The 19,660-nt window shown below is 39.1% G+C and overlaps 1 protein-coding gene across 4 annotated transcripts in view; it reads right to left on the reverse strand.

The window, feature by feature from the left end:
• Positions 1–19,660, reverse strand: part of Gadl1 (glutamate decarboxylase like 1) — a 185,353-nt gene that overhangs the window by 120,169 nt on the left and 45,524 nt on the right. For all 4 annotated transcript variants that reach the window (XM_046436961.2, XM_058576715.1, XM_058576714.1 and 1 more), the window contains 6 exons: positions 15,640–15,766; positions 13,300–13,390; positions 9,630–9,736; positions 8,550–8,665; positions 3,027–3,106; positions 2,850–2,904 (listed from right to left, as the gene is read on the reverse strand). In XM_046436961.2, coding sequence (XP_046292917.1) covers positions 2,850–2,904; positions 3,027–3,106; positions 8,550–8,665; positions 9,630–9,736; positions 13,300–13,390; positions 15,640–15,766 — 576 coding nt within the window. The remainder of the gene's footprint in view (positions 1–2,849; positions 2,905–3,026; positions 3,107–8,549; positions 8,666–9,629; positions 9,737–13,299; positions 13,391–15,639; positions 15,767–19,660) is intronic.

Consider the following 19,660-nt stretch of genomic DNA (forward strand, 5'->3'; position numbering starts at 1 on the left):
TAAATCCAGGCTAAATTATCAGCTGACTTGAAAGAAAACCAAGAAGACATATCCGCTTTAGCCCCTTGTCCTACTTTTAAATGTGCCTAAAGCAATTTTTTTACTTTTTAAAGCCTTCTTTTATTAAGCTCTAAACTTTAGAATTACGTTGGCTTCATATATATTATTGTCAAAACAAAAATTGGAGCAACTAAATAATAGTGACTGCGGTGAAATAAAATTCACTCTGCTAGAAATATGAATTGTTGCTGGTGGTATAGCTCAGTGGTAGAGCACTCGCCTAGCACATGCTGGGCCCTGGGTTCAACTGTCAGCAACACCAAACATAAGAAAGAGAAGGGAGGGGGTGGGAAAGGGAAAGGGAGGGAGAGGAAAGGAAAGGAAAAGAAGAAAAGAAATATGAATCATTAATGATACCAAAAATTTGGGAGACCATGTTTATAGAAAATTAACTCAGTATTTTGAAAATTGGTCAATAAGGGGAAAGAATAAATCATTGATCCTGCCTTGCATGTGTAAACTGCTTCCTTAGGGAAATCAAATAGGGATGAGGAAACATTTTTCTTTAAGAGAGTGTTGCCAATAATAAGGAAGAAATGAGAAACTGAATTAGAACATCAGTTGATGAAATAACGGGTCTGGACAATGACCACCAATGGTAGCAAAATCCATGAGGTGAGGGACTGACTGCAGACTTTATAACAATACCAAACCGTCAGCAGTGTCAGCACAAAAAGGGACATGAGATATCTCCAGACAGAAAGACAAAAGGAAACCTTCCTGCTTTTTTTTGTTGTTGTTGTTGTTTTGTTTTGTTTTTTAAATCCAATTTGAATCTCACTGGGTCTCAAGATCTAAATTCTACACTACAGACACAGTGGTGGGGAGCACTTAGCATCTCAATTCTTGATATAATCCACAAAATCCATAATGTGGAACACTCTACCAGACAAAGGACCTGGCTTCTTCAACAAATCAATTGTAGGCAACAAACAAGGAGGAGGACCAAGCTATGGATCAGAAAAGACTTGTGTGGTCTGTGTTTGAATCCTAGTGTACACAAGCCAATTATTTTTAAAAAGGCAATGGGGAAATTTTTAATAAAAGCTGAATATTTGATAACATTAAGAAATTTTAGCTTTTAAATATAATCATTGTTTTAAAGAGTACATATACCTTACAGATATTCTCCATGATTTATAGGTCAAAGGAGATAATGTCAGGGCGTGCTTCAGACTCGTGTAGCAGTGGTGAGAGGACATGGGGTGTGGATGAGGCACAGGGGAGGAGGAGCTGAGGATTGTTGGAAAGACATTGTGGGCATAGGCATAGGAAGGCTCCTAATATTGTTTCTGTGTAGGTTTGAAATTGTAATCAAAAGTTTAAAATTCAAGAAAGAAAAGAGCCCCGGGATAGGGCAGGTGGGGGTGGGGGGGGGAAGAGAAGGAAAGAGGGGAAAGAAGAAGGAAGAAAAAATGTGAAACAGGAAAGAAGCACCAGCAGCATTCCCCACCATCTAACATCCAGGACATCATGAACATTCTCTTTATCGAGAACTTCTGTAGAATAAGATGGAACTAAGACTGAAAAGCAGTATCTGTGGTTCACAGCCAGCATTTTGCAGAAGTTTACACAAAAGTCAAAGGCATATATGCTAATCTGAACCACCAGAGGGTTATCAAATCTACTTGTCCTTAGAATGGCAAGAAAAACAAACGAACAAACAAACAAATAAGTGGATATAGATTTAAGGATACACACCTGAAGCCAATACAGCCACAAGAACTGCAGAATTTTTAAAATATAGAGTTTAAACAAAATACAGTAATCTATCATGCCCCAGGACAAGCTGATTTTTATGAAAATTAAAAAAAAAAAACCTGAAGAGTACAAGAACAAAAATACAGTATTAAAACTTTTAAAAAATTACCCATAATTCTTAAGAGTGTGAACTCCTGTGATAGGTATACCTCACATCCCAGCTCAAAAGATGGGATTTTTAATTTTCTTGGGCCTGACCATTTGCTACCTATTGGAAAGTTACTAGAAAATTATCTGAAGCTCCATTAGCAAGGGAAGAAGTGGGCGGAGGCAGTGAGGTAGGTGCACCAAATCCAGCAGGTTTTTGGTCCAAACAGCAAATGGCTAGTACCAAAAATAATCAGCTTCCTCTTCAAAAAGCAGGTAAACAGAGTCATGCCCTGCCTTCTCTAACAACCGGCATTTCAGCTTGAATACATTCTAGCAGGTGGGGAAGACAGGATATTCTGCTACTGAAAGGCTAGACCCAGATCCAGTATGAAGGGGCACTAATGGATGGGCTTTGGGTTGGAAGCAACTCCGAGGAGGGATGGATAAAGAAGTCAACAATCATTTTGAATGCAGCCCAAAGACAACTGTTTGTCCTACAGATTTCTGGGAGGGAGGAGCTACATAGATAGCAGAGTGCATGCCAAGGCTCTGTTGGAGAGGCTACGTTCATCTTTAGGGCTTATTCTTGCCAAGAAATCTGAATACGGTGATGTCAGTGTTTTAATAGGCTCTGGCCGCCTGGGAATGAGAATATCCAAAAAAAAAAAAAAAAAAAAAAAACACCACAGACCATGGAGAGCCACGCACCTGGAAATAGAACATCTGTAAATGAGCTTCCTTATTTTAACTCCAACATGCTCTCTTCTCTCTCTCTCCCACACATAGAAATGGGTTTGGCTGTTTGCATTCTCTCCCTGTTTCTCTCTCTCTCTCTCTCTCTCTCTCTCTCTCTCTCTCTCTCTCTCTCTCTATCTCCCAGATGCACACATTTGCACTTGTGCTCGCTCTCATGTGCGATCTCTCTCTCCCCCTCTCACCTCTTCTCTGGCTTGCCAGATTTGCTTCTCCAGTTCTTCAGGTATCATTTTACCTCTAAGGAACACAGATTTAAGGCTTTCAGTTATGTTTAGTAGTTAACAGGCAATGGTACTGCTTTGGAAACAGTATAAATTTCCCCTTCCACCCACCAGGCTTCCAGATCTTGTCCCCATTACCTTCCATCTGTTTCCACAAAGCACACATTCTGGGTACCAATCCCAAGAAAGGAGGCTGCTTTCTTCATGGAGTAATGACACTGAATTAAAGGGCAAGAGAGGAGGGAGAGAGATGAATGCATAGCATGAAAAATGTATTAGCTATTATTTAAATAAGCATGTCTTTATAGTTGAGCACAATATTTGGAACATTATTGCATAAAAGAAAAAGATAACAGTAATTTAATTCCATTCCTTAGTGTAATGGCTGAGAACATTGACTTTGGGGTCAGAGGAACCAGGATTTATGAACAAATAATGCACACACTCTGAACCTCAGTTTGCTAATCTATAAAGGGATTGTATCGATAACGTGCTTTCCATCAGCTTATTAGAGAATGAAATGGGTCAAAATACAAAAAGGGATGGACACAAAGCCAAACAAATGGAACAAACTTGGTCACTGATGGGTATTATTCTCTATAACGTGGAGAAAAGTTTCTCTTGATGCTCTAAGGCTCACTATTAATGGAAACTTAGAATCTAGTCTGTAGCTGACTCAAAATCCTCTAAGGAGAGAGTAAGAATGTGTATCAAAGATTGCAATCACAGACTAAAGAAGAATTTAATTATTTCCAAGAGAAAACAATGGGTTATAAATGCTGATCAGACACATGACCAGTCTTATTTAATATTGAATGTAAGGCAGAAATTAAATCATATAGGAATGAGGCTAAAGTCCTAAGAATAAAACTAATATTAATTTGTAGAAATTCTACTTTACACAGCTGTGGCATGAAGGAGGCTTATAGATGCTTCTGGAATGAGGTCTGGTCCATTTCTTTTTAGCAAATAGTGGAATATTCTTTAGATTGTTTGGCCTTCCCCCTACCACCACATGCCGTCTATAAAATAATTAGTATTTGAACGTTGGAGATGTCGTTCTTTATATATTAGTGAGGACAGGTGGTCAATTAATTCTTTTTCATGCCAGAAAAATGAAGGTGCTAAAGGACATTATTGTACCAAAAAAAACCTTAGTAATTTAATTTGTAGGTATGAATACATTAAAAGAGTAGTCATGCCTTCACACTTAACTTGATGAATTCCCTCAAATGTGGTAGTTTTTTCCTTCTTTTGTCAAGAGAGTTTTATTGGGAGCTCTTTTTTTAACTCTGTAAAAATAAAATGCAGAAGTAACACCATCAGGAAAAAAATGAAACCATCCTAAATAATTAATTTCCAAATATCAAATAGGACACATCCAAAATGCCTGTAGGATGTATTTATTTCAGGTTGTTACAAGAACATATGCATATTGAAGAGAAATAATGTACATGAAAATGTAATTAATTCTCCACTTGATACATCAGCCTATGCTGGTTGGAGGTAACAGGCCTGCCAGAGCGAAGGTGACAGAGCTAAGGTGAATTATTTCTCACCAGAGATCTGAGCTATGGCAACAAAACAGCTATTGATTTCATAATGATAAACGCTAGCCTACCTCCACCGACATCTGACTGTAGGGGAAATCACAGTGCTTTACTCCTGAGAATTAGCAAAATATCTCCAACCAATAGATGTGCTGAATAAAAAATTTGTAATCAGACTAAGAATAGCTTCAGTGGAGCTGTCTTTAAGTACCTCAGGGCAAAGTACAGCCCAAAGTCAATCTCAAATGGATAGGGACAGATAAAAAGTCTGTAAAACTGAAGTCTAAACATCTGAAAACATCCAAGAAGGCAAGAACCCTGGAAGGGGAACAGAAAGAGAGAGAGGGGGATGCTTCTGACATGCTGAGTAGTTTCAAGGCAAGGAAAACCCTGGAAGGCTGGAATTCAGAAGTAACCATTGCATTTAGAAACAAACGACGGCTGTTCCCATCACTGGCAAAAGATAAGGCAGTCCTTCTGAGACCAGACCTCCAGGTAGGTTTCATAAATCTACAGAAGGCACAAAAATCTCAGCGGGTGCTCATTTCTATCAAGATAAAACAGAAAGTGCCTACATGAAAGACAGCATTGAGCTGAAGTTTTACTTTCTGGTTCCTGCAAGGATTTCTTTTTTTTTTTTTTTTTCCCTTATGACCTTGGATTTCTCAATGAACTGCTGCTCTCTCCTCAACATGCACTGTGCCCTGGACATGTGGACTCCTTCCAGGGCTGACTATTTTGATATTCAAATTAGCTGGTAGGGAGAGTGGAGTTGATAAATGTTACATGTTAAGGAAGAATGAAATGAAATAGAATCCAGGGGATCTCTTCAAAAACACACTGTAGGTTCAATTCCTAAAGAGACAGAATTAAGAATCCAGGTGGATGGATTTAGCCTTATGCTTATCAGGAGAGCCCAAGGTACCCCTGTGTGCTGTCGAGAAGACTGGAGGTAACATCCCAGCCCAACTCAGTGAGGCATCAGGGTACAGAGTATAAGGAGGGACAACCCTTAGCCACGCACCCCCAACATCTCAATTGCCCCCTCCAGCAGGGACCCTGACAAAGATAAACTAGTCCCATTGGTCACTGGTAATGGGAGGTGAGTTTCTCTGTACTTTCACCTTTCAATGGCGGTCAGTGATCACTACTTTATGTGGATTCCTAAAATGATTTGAATTACTCAGGAACTTTGCAAATCTAATATTTCAGCATGCCTAAGGAATTCATATCAAAGAACAAATCAAGTCATAAATTTATGACTTCAATTAGTTTTCTCCAGAATTTCCTTTCTCTTTGCCATTTAGCACCTGGGAGGCTGTTTTGGACATATTGATAGCACAGGGGGGACTCTGTTAGATCTTGCAGATCTCTACCAATAGCTGGATCCAAATTCAAACCTGAACAATGCAAAAATGGTGCAAGACAGAGATAGAGTCACCTGGGGAAGCATGAAAACTGAGGGGCGGGGGGATACCTAATAAGACAGTAGAGGAACACAACCTCTGGGCCATGGACCACACACCTAAAACAAACAAACAAACAAAGATCTAGCAAAAATCTTCCATAGGATTGAAGACTATTTAGTAAAAACAACATTCTTTAATTTTTCTTAACAATAGATTGAATTGTTATAATAAGAGTAAAGGTGGTTATTAAATTATAAATTAAAGTAATGCAAATGCCATGCCCCAGTCTCTTCAGACAGATCAGGGAAGGCATGAGCTACAAAGTGGAGTCTGGAGGGAGAGAGTGAAAATATATATTCAAGGCCACAGTAGGCTCACAGAGTTGGAATTTTTCTGGGGAATTCACATCCAGCTCTTGGATTTTCTGGCGCCAACTTCTACCGGCTTGTTATCCATAGCATACATTTTGCCTCTTGGGAAAAACAAAACAAAAACAAAAACAAAAGCCGAACAACCTCACTGAATCCCTGAGTTCTGGTTTCACAATGACATAAGAATTCCATTTCTTGCAACTCTCCATTCCCCAATCACACTTGTGTTACAGGTCTTTCCCAGGTGTGATGTTTAATCTAGGCTTTCAACATGATTTCTTCTCCCTTTCCAGGGCAATTATGCCACAAAGGAAATGCTAGCAAATTTTAAAACAAAATGAAAAAAGGGCAAAAATAAAAGTACTGAACAGACAGCCAGGTCCCATTTCATCAGTTTTCCCAGGCTTGGAACTGGCGACCCAAACATTGAAAGGTCGGTGCTTTTCTGATCCACTAAGTTTCCTCAGACTGAAATATCCAGGCTAGAACCTGGAGAGGGAAGCCCTATTCTGCAATAATCCCAAATAACCAGGTATGTTCCGCAGTTGTCCCCATTATTATTCTTCTCTTGCTACAGAAAGAACATAGTATGAAGAAGGGTTGTGGGTGGCTGGGTCAAGGATCTGAACAGATGACACTTCCCAGGGGACTCCTCTCAGGTACTTCCTACCACTCAACTCCTGCTCTGCACCTTAGTGCTGATGCAAACAGTGACAGTTAGACAGGACAGGAGGAAAACACGGGGGTGGCTGGACTTCCTTGCACTTTGGGTCACTCTGGGCACAATTTGTTGTTTTGCAATAATTAGAATAAAATAACAGATTTAGAAAAGCCCAGCTGGAAATTATATAGAGATTTCAGATTTTGCCCACCTCAAGTTGTTGATAAGAGACCTAGTATTCTCACAGAAGGTGAAGAAGCTAAACTTTCTTCCAGGGACCTGGGGAGGAAGCAGTGTCAGAAGGACAAAGGAATCCACTGGAATCACACAGAAATAGAAAAAGGAGAAAATAAGAATCTTCTAGATAAGACTATACTTAAGCTGTGCCATCCATTTCTACCCACGTCTTATAGGTGGCTTGTTCTCCTCCTATTAATAGTAGCTAATATTTTTGATATCCATGATGTCCCAGATTCATTTAGTCTTTGCAACTACTCACTCATCAGTGACTATTATGTAGTTGCTGGGCTGCCTTATGGGCCCAGCTGTTCACTGCTACCTATATCTTTCAGGTGACTGCAGCATGTTTCCTTAAAGGTATAGTCTATTTCCCATGGATCTGGGTTCAGAGATGAGACTTACTTTGTCATGAAAATAAGGCATAGGTGACAATGTGTCAGTTCTGAGGCTAGGACTCAAGAAGCCCAGTATGTTACCATATTGTTGATCACCTACATGGCTGCCATGAGAACATACCAAGACTACATGCCAGGGGCTGATAGACATAAGGGGTGGAGGAGAGCCACTGCAGTTGTCCTGGCTGGGCCATTCCTACGTCAGCAATTAGCCCGCCAGTCCCTGGACATATAAGGCACTGTCCAGCCAAGGACAGCAGAACTGCCTAGCTATCCTGAGACTTATAGGTGATAATACATAGTTTTAGTTCTAAGCTACTAGGTTTTAGCATAATTTATTGGGTATGAGGATTGATACACTCATTTTTACAAATTAGGAAACTGAGGCACAGAGAAGATAATCGAGTTATCCAATGTCACTCAAATGGGAAGTGACGGGGATGGTTACTGAATCCAGCCAGTCCAGCTCAAAGCCAATGCATGTATCTACAACCTGACCTTGGACTTCAGTGAAGTGTAAGATTAGAGACAGGAGACTGTGGCAACATAAAATTGTATGTGTGTGTATGTGTGTGTGTGTGCACACGCATGCGTGCAATGTTGTTACCAAATATCTTCCTTTCACCTTGAAAATGAAAATAAGAACCCATTATATTAGCCAATTAAAGCAATTTTACAAGAAAATGTGAGTAGAAAACATAGCTGAGAACAGTAGCGGTCATCTAAGTTCTAAGACAAAGGATACTCATAGAGAAAAATGCAAAGATAGCACTTCAAATGAAAGATTCTTGACTCAAAGAAAATGTAACATACTATAATTTTTTTTTCAAAAGGTGATGTACAAAATTGGATGGCCAGGGTTTCAAAACTAGGCCCATCAGAATTCCCTTTGGAATGCAATATTATATTATACCTAGGCATATTAATCACAAGAGTGTAGGATACAATTACAACAAGGGTCCTCAAACAAATGAGTTCTCTTAAATAATGCATACCCAGAAAAATGTATGTCTAATAATAAGAATAATGTTTTACCTCTGCAGATGTGAAAAGGGTTAATCTTGGCAACCCAAACAGTCCCTTTTCTTTAATATCAGGACAATATTTGTATCTAGCTAAATTCATTGCATACATATTGGACACTGAACCACCTGCAAAAACAAAATTTAAATGTCATGGCATGGAGTTATACTACTTAAAGTACTGAATACAGTGGAAAGCAGGGATGTTCATGACTGTTCTAGGCTAAAGATGCCAATGTAAAAGGCACCCAAGTACCACCCTCCTCCCGTTACTCTTAATATTCCTTAATCACCAACTCCAGAACTTTTCAATGTCAGCTGAGACAGAAGCTTTGGTCTATTTTCTCATTTCAGTGGTTTCCCACACTTAAAAACTTTCAGTGTTTGAGCTTCGTACCCAAGTCTCCATAATTTTCTTTCTTTATTTCTTTCTTTTTTTTTTTTGTATCAGGAATTGAACCCAGGGGCGCTTAGCCACTAAGTCACATCCCCAGTCCTTTTTTTATTTTTTCTTTTGAGACAGGGTCTCCCTAAGTTGCTTAGGACTTTACTAAGTTGCTGAGGCTGGCCTTGAACTTGTGATCCTCCTGCCTCATCCTCCCAAGTAGCTGGGATTGCAGGTGAGCACCAGCAAGTCTGGCCCAAGTCTTCACATAATTAGTAATATTCTTTCTGTATGTCCCCTGATCAAGAAAATTGAAATAAAAATAAATGCTCATCTCTGGGTCAAAAAATAATTGTAGGATAAACAAATGAACTTTAGGAAATTTCTCTAGTAAAATTGGTTTTAAAATTTGGAGGACTTATCATTGCCTTTCCAAATTCCCAACAGCAGACAAGTTCATTCGTGTTAGACATAAATCCTAAATTGTAGACATTTTATTTGTTAAGTATGTATGTCATTTATTTAGCATTTATGCAAAATATTATCACTCTGGAGAAAGGCATAAGCTATTTGCTTACCAAGTAGCATCATTAATACCCAATTTTCTGTAATATGTAAATCTGCAAGGAGTTTTTTTTTTTTTTTCAAATGAATACGATTTTAGATGCTCATAGTGGAAGGGTGACGGCAATAACTAATTGTACTCACCTGGGTTAAATATTCCATCCCCTTCTTTCCAGCCAATAAATTCAATCATTTTCTTCAGAACCGCTTCTTCCACTAACAGAAACACTGGGGACACCTCATACGTATAACTAGATAGATATAAAAAACACTTCACTTCTATGACTAGAGTCAAAACATCCCTTGGGTGTCCCAAGAAATGCACAGTTTTATTAAACCAAGTGGCTTCTGAGATGTAGGTCGTCTTTGGAAATTCATCCATTGGAAATAAAGAATTGCTCCCTCAGTAATAGCATTGGGCATGGTTAGATAATGCCAGGAGCCAGTGGTGTAGGAGATAGGCAAGCTATTTCAGCAGCCCTAGTTGAGAAGACACCATCAATTCCATGAGGAGAGAACAAGGCAGGGTTTTGAGATTCTTGGTATTAGCCATAGGCAGTGGTGTATCAGTATTTGAATACTTTGGATGCTGCACTGGATGCTGATGTTGGTTACAGAAAAGCCATTGTCTTGGAAACCAGGTTTTATTAGATTACTACTAGGAGCATGCTAACAGCCAGGTCTAGATGTTTTACATGGAGTCACCCCTAACTCTGGCTCCCTCCACCACACTCCATGAATCAAAACAGAGGAGAAGTATTCTGGGGAACAGCTCTCACTGTGTGATGATCCGACTGCAAACTCTATCCAGATTCCTCCTCCGTGAAGCACTTGTGGCTCTAGTCTGGAATGCTGTTGTCAGAAAGCCTTGCTACATCAGCCCTGACTGGGAAAGCCTTGGCTGCAGGGAGCCGCCTCCTCCAGATCACATCCCTTCTTGTGGCAGTCCATACATAATGACTGGTCACTCCAGATCTCTCGGAGTGAGATCTAGAGATCTACTCCAGAGATCATCATTGAGGCTGCCCAGCAGCTTGACTTCTATCCCTACACTCCTGCCTCCTATTCCCCCACTTTCCCAGCCACTCAAGTTCGGGACAAGGTTACTCCTTAATGAGCATCCACTAAAAAGGGACTTCCCAGGGAACCCACATGACATCAGTTATTGCACCTTGTTTTGTAATGTTTGAGTCTCTTTTCTCCTCCAGATAACTTGAGGATGACTAAACATCTCTAATCTCCTACTCAATTAGGTGATTACATTAAATTGTATCTGAATAAATGTGTTCTCTAAATATGTAGGCTAAGTAGATTCATTTAGATTTATAGTCACAGAATTTGATGCAATTATTTTAACATCTGGAAGGGAAAGCTTTGGAATGGAGGCAAAAACATTAAATATCTACTCGGTATCACCTACCTACGTGCCAAGAACTCTACAAATACTATACCATTTAAAAACCAAGATAGGCTCTGTTTTCAACCACACTTTGAAAACAGTTTACACACATACTAGAGGTGCGAAAAACACGTATACATTCAGGTGTACCTAAAATATTAATAGAATAATCATTCTTTTTTTTGTAACAAAGAGGATTACATGTACTAATGAAAACTAGCTCAACTGTACATCTGGGAAAGGGGCTTGCAGGTGGAGAGGATGATAGAGAACACACTCAAGGATGAGCCACATTTTGAATGGATGGTTCAGTTTGGCAGCAGTTTAACACTTATAAAAATTTCTCAATTTTTCAGATTAAATACCTGTGACAGCCAAGGGTTCAAAAAGTCATGTAATCTTTGTTATTTATTTATTTATTTTTGGTACTGGGGATTGAAATCAGGTGCACTTGACCACTGAACCACTTCCCTTGCCTATATTTTGTATGTTATTTAGAGACAGGGTCTCACTGAGTTGCTTAGCACCTTGCTTTTTCTGAGGCTGGTTTTGAACTAACTATCCTCCTGCCTCATCCTCCTGATCCACTGGGATTACAGGCATGTGCCACCATGCACAGCCACAGAGTTGTGTAATCTTATTGTCTTTTCCAACTTATGTATTACCTCTTCTTCTGCATATGGTAGCTGTTTTTTGCTCTCATTATTGCACCAAATATCTCTGAGGTCACCCATGGCATCCATGTGGTAATTGGGTGGACACTGTTCAGTCTTTGTCTTAGCTAACTGCCCAATAACATATGACCCTAGACAAACTCTCCTCCTGGCTTCCATACCTATCCCCTTGATTTTCTCCTGGTCTCTCTTTACTGTGGGCTGATCTGGCTCCTCCTAATAATTAATTGTTGGATGCCCTCAAGGCCCAGTAGAGAAGGAAACAGCTCCCTTCTCTCCTTATTCTATGCTCTCTCCTCATGATAGTGATTCTCTCTCCTGGCTGCCCACTAAAATCACATGCAATATATCCCTATATGAGGCACACACAGGGAAATTCATATTTAATTGGTCTGTAGGATCCAGGCACCAATTCTGTTTTCAATGGTTCCCAGGTTGACTCTAGTGGGCAGTGGGGAGTGAGAATCACTGGTTTTGGCAATCTCGTGCATACCCACTCTTCATTCCAATTACCGTCATTTCACACAATGACTTTTTATTTCCTATAGATACCAGAATTTCTGGCCCATATATGTCTCAGATTACTTGGTCTTTCTTGTTGTATATCTCAAACTCAAATGTCCACAATTGAACATTAAATTCTTGATCTGGGCTTTTCCAATGAATACTTGAAAACTGGTCCCCTCTCCCAAGGCCTCCCGTATCGATGAGTGACATGACCATGAACCAACTATGAAAGCCTGAAACCTAGGTATTATCTTAGAAACTTCCCCCTTGTCCCCATTTCCAACATCCACCGTATTATCCCAGTCCTTCATATTTTATCTTCCAAACATATTTTTCCCCTCTCTATTCCTTCTGCTTCCACCTAAGTCCAAACTGCTAAGGTCTCTCATCTGACTAAGGAGATGCCTTCCTGACAGATCTTCTCCAATGCTCTCTCCAAATTTCTAGCAATCTTTTTAATAGCAAATGTCACCAAGTGATTTAGAAACCTTTAAGAACTTTCCAATGTACTTAGAATAACTCATGAACATACTCCACAAGGCTCTGCATGTCTGGCTTCTATCTCTCTCCCCCATATTATCCTCCTCTACACTCCCTGTTGCTCTGTCAGCTACACCCACATTGACCTTTCCATTCATAGAGTATATCATGCTGCCCCCACCACAGGGCCTTTATATGTGCAATTCCTTCTACTGGAAACCGGTTCCTCCCATTCCACCCAGTTAACTGTTATTCATCCTTCAGCTCTTAGCTGTCACTTTTTCAGAGAAAAATTTCCTAAGTTCACAACTAGAAAAAACTTCCCCACTTACACTTATGGCACTGTGCACCTCTCCTGCACTTAAGAGACTGAATTTTACATTAATGCCAATTTTTACTAGCATGGCTCTTTCTCTCACCAGATTTTATGCTTCATGAGGACACAATCGAGGTTGATTTTTATTCAAAGTCTCTCTGTCACTGAGCACAGATGGTTTTTCATGCAGGAATGAATGAAAATTTGCTTAGTCCATGTTCTCCTCTGTTCAATGAAGGTAACATGGAGGTTACCTGCCTGACCCTTCTTAGGGTACCACTGTTCAAATGGCTGCTTGAACACTGGTGTCATAAGACTATCCCATGATTTATGATAAAAGAAACCATTAAACAGAAATTCACGAAATAAAATTGCATCTATTTAAGAAAACATCTCTTATCCTTGTTAGGTGAGAAATTCCAGGAACGTGGCACTTACATGCTGGGGTTTAATGCTTCTGTCATAAATCGGGCCGCCAAGGAGTAATAATCAAGTCCAGCATACAACTGGTTGAAAAATCTTGGGTGGTCTGTAAATTTAAAACAAAGTATTCACTATACAGTAATCAAAAGAAAAAGTATCAGTACAATAATAACATGAATACATCAGACAATGAAAGTGACAAGACACAAAAGAATATGCATAGCATAATCCCATTTATAAGACACTCGAAATCAGCCAAAATCAGCAAATCCACCTATGGAGAGAGACTTTAGAACTCTGGGTATGCTGGGGAAGGAACTGTTGACTGGGAGAGGGATTGAGGAGCCTCTGGGTGCTAGAAATGTCCCCAACCCTGACTTGGGTGGTGGCTTCATATGTACAGAGGTGTGCAAATTTATTGAGCTGAACATGAAAGATTTACACACTTCATCAAATAGGAATTACACTTCAGTTTTAAAAAACATCCAAAAGAAAATGTTATAGGAAAGTGATATTGAAGACCTTTCTCATCACCCTCTCTATTGCCTAATGTTTCTAAGTAAAACTTGAGCCTTCTCTTAAGAGCTCTGATGACATCCTGCTCTTTACCATCCACATCTAACTCAAACCCTTGAGAAATGGATCTGAACACTGTTGGCCCAAGTACCACGGCCTGCTGCCTTTATCTCCTGAAAGTAGTAGGGTTGACTTCCCTCACTTCAAATGCATTTCACTCACCAATAGGGTTCACCTCAGGCTACAGGCTGCCAGGGGCCTTTGCATTTTCCAGATTGGATGGTATGGTTGGCATTATGTAGATGGGGATGTGACTCATCGTGCAGCGTACTTACACTTTATGATTCAACTGACTTCAAACACAGCCTCATTTAAGATTCAACATCTAGTTCCAATTTTCCACCTCTTTTTTTTTTTTCTCATATGAAAGGTCCCAAAAGGTTCTTGGCTTAACACAGTACGGATATTCACACCAAACACCAGGCTAACTGGCTTGGCATTCTCAGTCATAGGAAGCTCAGCAGGACAAGGAACAAAGAGATAGGAGGTCTAGTTCTAATTTTAGGATTCAGGAACCATTTTAGTTAGTGACCCCTCATTACAATTTACAGAATTTAACTTGAATGCTCTTCTTTCTTCTTTAAACTAAGAATTCAATAAAGAAAAAAATAAATCTCAAAAGAAAATGTCTTTTCAATTAAAACATGGAAAACTTCCTCTGATCTGGCAAAGGAAACCAGACATTGCTACAAGTAATTTTAATAAGATTTTTTTTTTAGTTCTGTGTTAATTTATGATTGATTTCCATGGTAACATTATGGAAAATATCCAGTAAACTAAAAAATCTACTGCATTAAATGTCATTCTACACTTCTGACATGCACTATAATAATAAGATATGTATCTCTGCTTTTGAAATGCTAACTGAATTTTTGATACATACACCAGACTTTCCCAAGGGAATATAAACCAATTATATTTAGCCAGGATTTTATTATGTTCTTTCCACTAAATTTAGTCCAGTGTCAGAATTCACAAAGCATAATATGCCTATATGGTTTTCAGCACTGGATTACCTTCACAATCACACACAGAAATGCATACTTTGGAAAGTTATTCTCCCACTTTTGAAATTTGCTCATTGGGTGTATAAGTCATTAACAGTCAAGTTGGAAGAGTGCTTCCATGTAGGACTGATGTCAAGCCACTGCATGTACAACATATCACAGTGTCTGTGGCATTAGTGTGAAGCAATCACAGCAAAACTTGCCACACTTTCATTTTGCTTATATCTGCCTGAAGGTTTTCATTTTTTGATCTTGCCAGATATGATAAAAATAATTTAGTGATTATCAACTGCCAAGAGTTAATCAGTGTCTTCCAGATAAATCTCTTCCTGTTTACATTACAGATATGTTCTTGAACATATTTTTTTTGCATATTCTAGAAAAGCCATAAAGACTTAAAAATCCCTTGGCAAATTCATAGAATCAAAATATCATTTGCCAGTTTGGACCAACTCAAGAAATGATAAGTAGCAGTGATAAAAATATATGGTCTTGTTTATAGATGGAGAATGGAGACTGGCAAGGAACAGATAATATTTACATTAAACACCAACACCAAAATTTTTACTATTATCTTTGAACTTGTCAACAAATCTGGATTAGGAATTAAATGAACCACTGTAAAAACATCATAACCACTATTTTTTTTTAAATCTAGGTTTCTCATTCCATAAACATTACCAGAATTGCTCTTTTAAGAGGTAACTAAATGCTTTAAAAATCTAAGAACCTGTCAGAAGTATAGTTGAAGGAAGTAAACTGAGGTTCTTACTTGTTTTGACGCTGAAGCGTATGACATCCTGGCAGAGTTTTAACAGCCGGTCATGTGATTCACCTGTGTCTCTCACCTCCAAATCAAGAAGCTTTTTCAGTTGTTCAGGAGGCTGCCACTCACACACCTGGAGATTCAGCAACAGCATGTAATTAACTGAGCATGGCAGAAGCTCAAGTTCAGGAAGATGTTAGAAGCACCTACTTGACCCTTACAAAGCTCCCAGATAATTGGGAGATGTGGAGATCTGAGCATGTCACCCTACTTCAGCACAAAAGAGCTATGAGAATAATGCAGATACTGTTGGAACAGAAGAGAGGTCTTAGATCTTCAAAGATTTCCTGGAGGAACCTATATCCAAGTTGTGACACAAAATAAAAAAAGACTCAAGCAAAAGTTACCTGTCCATTTCCCAATCTCTATCAGTGTCTCCCTTTCTCTTATTGTGTCTGCAGCATTTATAATGTTTCAAATACTGTGTTACTCACTTATTATGACTACCTAATCTTCATGAGAGTGGAGAACTTGGTCTATTCATTCACTGATTCCAAGCAAGTAACATAGAGCCTCCAAAAGAATAGGTGCTCAATACAGGGGTACTGAATAACTAGATGAATAAGTGGAGAGATAAAGCTAAAACATGGCAGGCTTTATGAGAACTACTACTGAGCTTGCTTTGGCTGAGAAACTCATTAAAATGTTCAAGATAGGGGAAGGAAAGGGTCATATGTGTTTTAGACAATAACTTTACTTGCTAAGTAGAAATTCCAAATGAATTAGAAAAAGGAGGTGACTATAATAGATCAGGCAAGAGAAGATGGTTGTTTGAATAAAGGTAGGTGCTTTAGAAAAGAAGTATATGGTTTCTAGAGGTATTTCGAATGTAGAATCAATAGAACTTGGAAATGAGTAAGATGGTTAGGATGAAGATGAGGGACAAGTCAAAGAGAATTATGAGGTTTCTGTCTTAGACACAAGATCTTATGGTGGCAACGAGACAGCTGGAAAAGGGTCTGTTTGGAAGTAGGGTGAGGATGATGACTTAGACTTAGTTTAAGTCACCCTTAGAACATCCAAAAGGGGTGTAGCACTCAGTCTGATGCTCTTGTTAAAGATCAGGGTCAGAGATGGATGTCACAGTCCAGAGAGAATCTACAGAGAAGAGGAGAAGGCACAGGAATACTTAAGGGATGGGCACAGGAGCTCACCTTGCAGGTGGAGGACAGGCCAGGAAGGGAGACTAGGAGAACTCAACACCACCAAAACCAAAAATGAAGAATGTTTTAAGGAGAAGATGGTGGCCACTGCCAAATACTTCTGAGATGCCAAATGAGATAAAGACTGAGAAGTGTTCATGGGATTTATCAACAAGGAGGTGTTCTTGGCAAGAGCAGTATGACTTAGAGAGGTGCGGGTGGAGGCCAGATTGTGGTGAAGTGAGGATGTGGGAGGTGACAAAATGGAGGGAGGGAGTGTAGACAATCTTGAAAAAAAAGGTTTGCTTGTGAAGTGGGGAGGAGAGAGACCAGGGAATAGCCAGGGAGTGAGAAGCCTGGGAGGTGGGAAGTTGGGGAAAATAGCAAGTTGTGCGAGAAGCATGAAATTAAACTGATGGTGTAGCTATGACCGGAAGAGGGATAGCACAGTGCCTAAGACAGCCCACGGAAATGTCTGTGGATACACTCACAGTGTGGATGAGTCTCGAATGAATTTTGATAAGGGAGAACAGCAAGTCTCAAAAGGCTACTTCTGACATGATGCCATCTGCACGACACCCATGGAAAAGACAAAAACTACAGGACAGAATATAGACCAGTGGTTTTCCAGGGGCAGGAGGGGCCATGAGTGGTTGGTTATGAAAGGGCACGGGGAAATTGGGAGGGAGATGAAACTGTTCTATATCTTAATTGTGGTGATGGTTGCATGACTTGTCAAAGTTCATGAAACTGCACATCAAAAGGAGTATACTTTACTGAATCTAAATTATAAATCAAGTTTTTAAAAATTGGCTGAGAAAGAATGCCTACTAGAGAGGGCACTAGGAGTAATCATCTCCCCAAGAGTATTGCAGGTCACCATTTAATTGTGTCCTATTGAATCTCAGACAAAGGTCAAGTTAGTGGTATAAAAACTTTACCTCCATCCCCAGCCCCTAAATGCTTTCAATCAAACTTCATATGAATGGACATCCTGCACATCTACCATACTGTGTTCCATGTGTGCTTCCTTAATTGATAACTTAGGATTACAAGCCTCACAACTCCAATTAGTACCCTGTGTATGAGCCTTTCTTTCCAAAGAAAAATAAAAATAAAAAGCCCTTTGCTATATTCGATACATATTTCTTTTTTTCTTTTTTCTTTTAGTTTTGTACAATGAACCCAGGGCACTCTACCACTGAATTACATTCCCAGCCATTTTTATTTTTTATTTTGAGATGGGGTCTCACTAAATTGCTTAGGCTGACCTCAAATTTGTGACCCTCCTTCCTCAGCTTCCTGAGTGGCTGGGATTGTAGGCATGCACCCCTGCACTTGGGTGCATCTTGGCCTTCTGCAATACTCTTTCCATTTTTTATATTTCTGCTTTCTTTAATATCCCTAGAAAGAAGCATGCCCACTGGAGATTTCTCTCTACCCATCAAAATCTTACTCAAACTTTACACTCTGCATCAAAGTTCAAAGTTCCCATTTTTCTATGAAATCCCTAAAGTCTGCCCCAAACTCACAGCATTTATCACATTCTCACTGGGACCTCTTTTCTCTTTTTCCAGTGAAAATTTATCCTTCCAATTAGATTGTGAATTCTGTTCAAAGCTGGGTCTTTATCTTATGTTTCTTTGTATCCTCTAGGGCTGAATATAATGCCTCACCAGTAGCTAACACTCAGTTAATATTTAATGACTGAATAAAGGCCAATTTAAAAACATACTTGCCAGAGGAGCAGTGGGCTCCAATGCAAACCAGGTCCAAAGTATTTCACAAATACAGAGAAGACCAAAAATATGCAATTATAAATATATAATTTGAATGGATAAGAAATACCATCAGCACTTTTGCCTTGAACATAATTATTCCAAGTTCACAGGTCATATTAACCTATTCTGTTGGTTTTCTCAAAGGAATATGACCAAAAATTCAGAATAAATACCACCACATTCAAAAACCTTTTAATATGAGTTCTATTTCCTGCTAATATAATGGGAGGGTCTCTCCCATATGCTCATTTGTTAGTAATCCAATTCCAACATGAAAACTGATCAGGGTCATAAAAGGTAATTTAGTGATTTTTAGAGGTATATGAAGAAGTTAAAGAGTGAAGATTCTAATGCTAGATTGCCTGCAGTTTAGCTCCAGCTCAGATACTCACTAGTGGGTGATATTGGGCAATGTATTTGATCCCTGTATGCCTAACTTTTTCCCTCATCACTAAAATGGGACAGTAATTAGTACCTGTCTTTAGGGTTTTTTAATTTTAATGTTTAGTTTTTAATTGACACTTAAAGATTATACATATTTATGGGGTCCATGTGATATTTCAATACTTACATACATCAAAGAATGTTCAAATCAGGAAAAGCATATCTATCTCCCCAAGGATTTATCATTTCTCTGTAATGGAAATATCCCAAATCCTTTCTTTCAGCTTTTGTGAAATATATGCTACATTATCTACAGTCACCCTATTGGGCAATAGAATATCAAGGAATTTATTTCTCCTCTAAGTTAACACCCCTTGACCAGCCATTCCCCATATCTGTTTCCCCCATTCACCCCAGGCTCTGTTAACCAACATTAAAGATTAAATGCACAAATACATATGAGGTAGTACTTAGAACAGAGCCTAGCATGGAGTAGATACTCTTGAGAGTCAATGTTATTATTAGTAGTTCTAATAACAATTTGAAACTGAATTTGAGCTTGTATTTCAAACCTAGAATAAGTAATTGGTATCAGACAGGGATCAGATTTAATAACCCAAGATTTCTAGTCTAATCTCAGACAAGATTCTGGGAAGGAAT

The sequence above is a fragment of the Marmota monax genome, unplaced genomic scaffold, assembly GCF_021218885.2.
Source record: "Marmota monax isolate L192 unplaced genomic scaffold, Marmota_monax_Labrador192_F-V1.1 WCK01_AAM20220418_F8-fsc00021, whole genome shotgun sequence".
Taxonomy (NCBI): Eukaryota; Metazoa; Chordata; class Mammalia; order Rodentia; family Sciuridae; genus Marmota; species Marmota monax.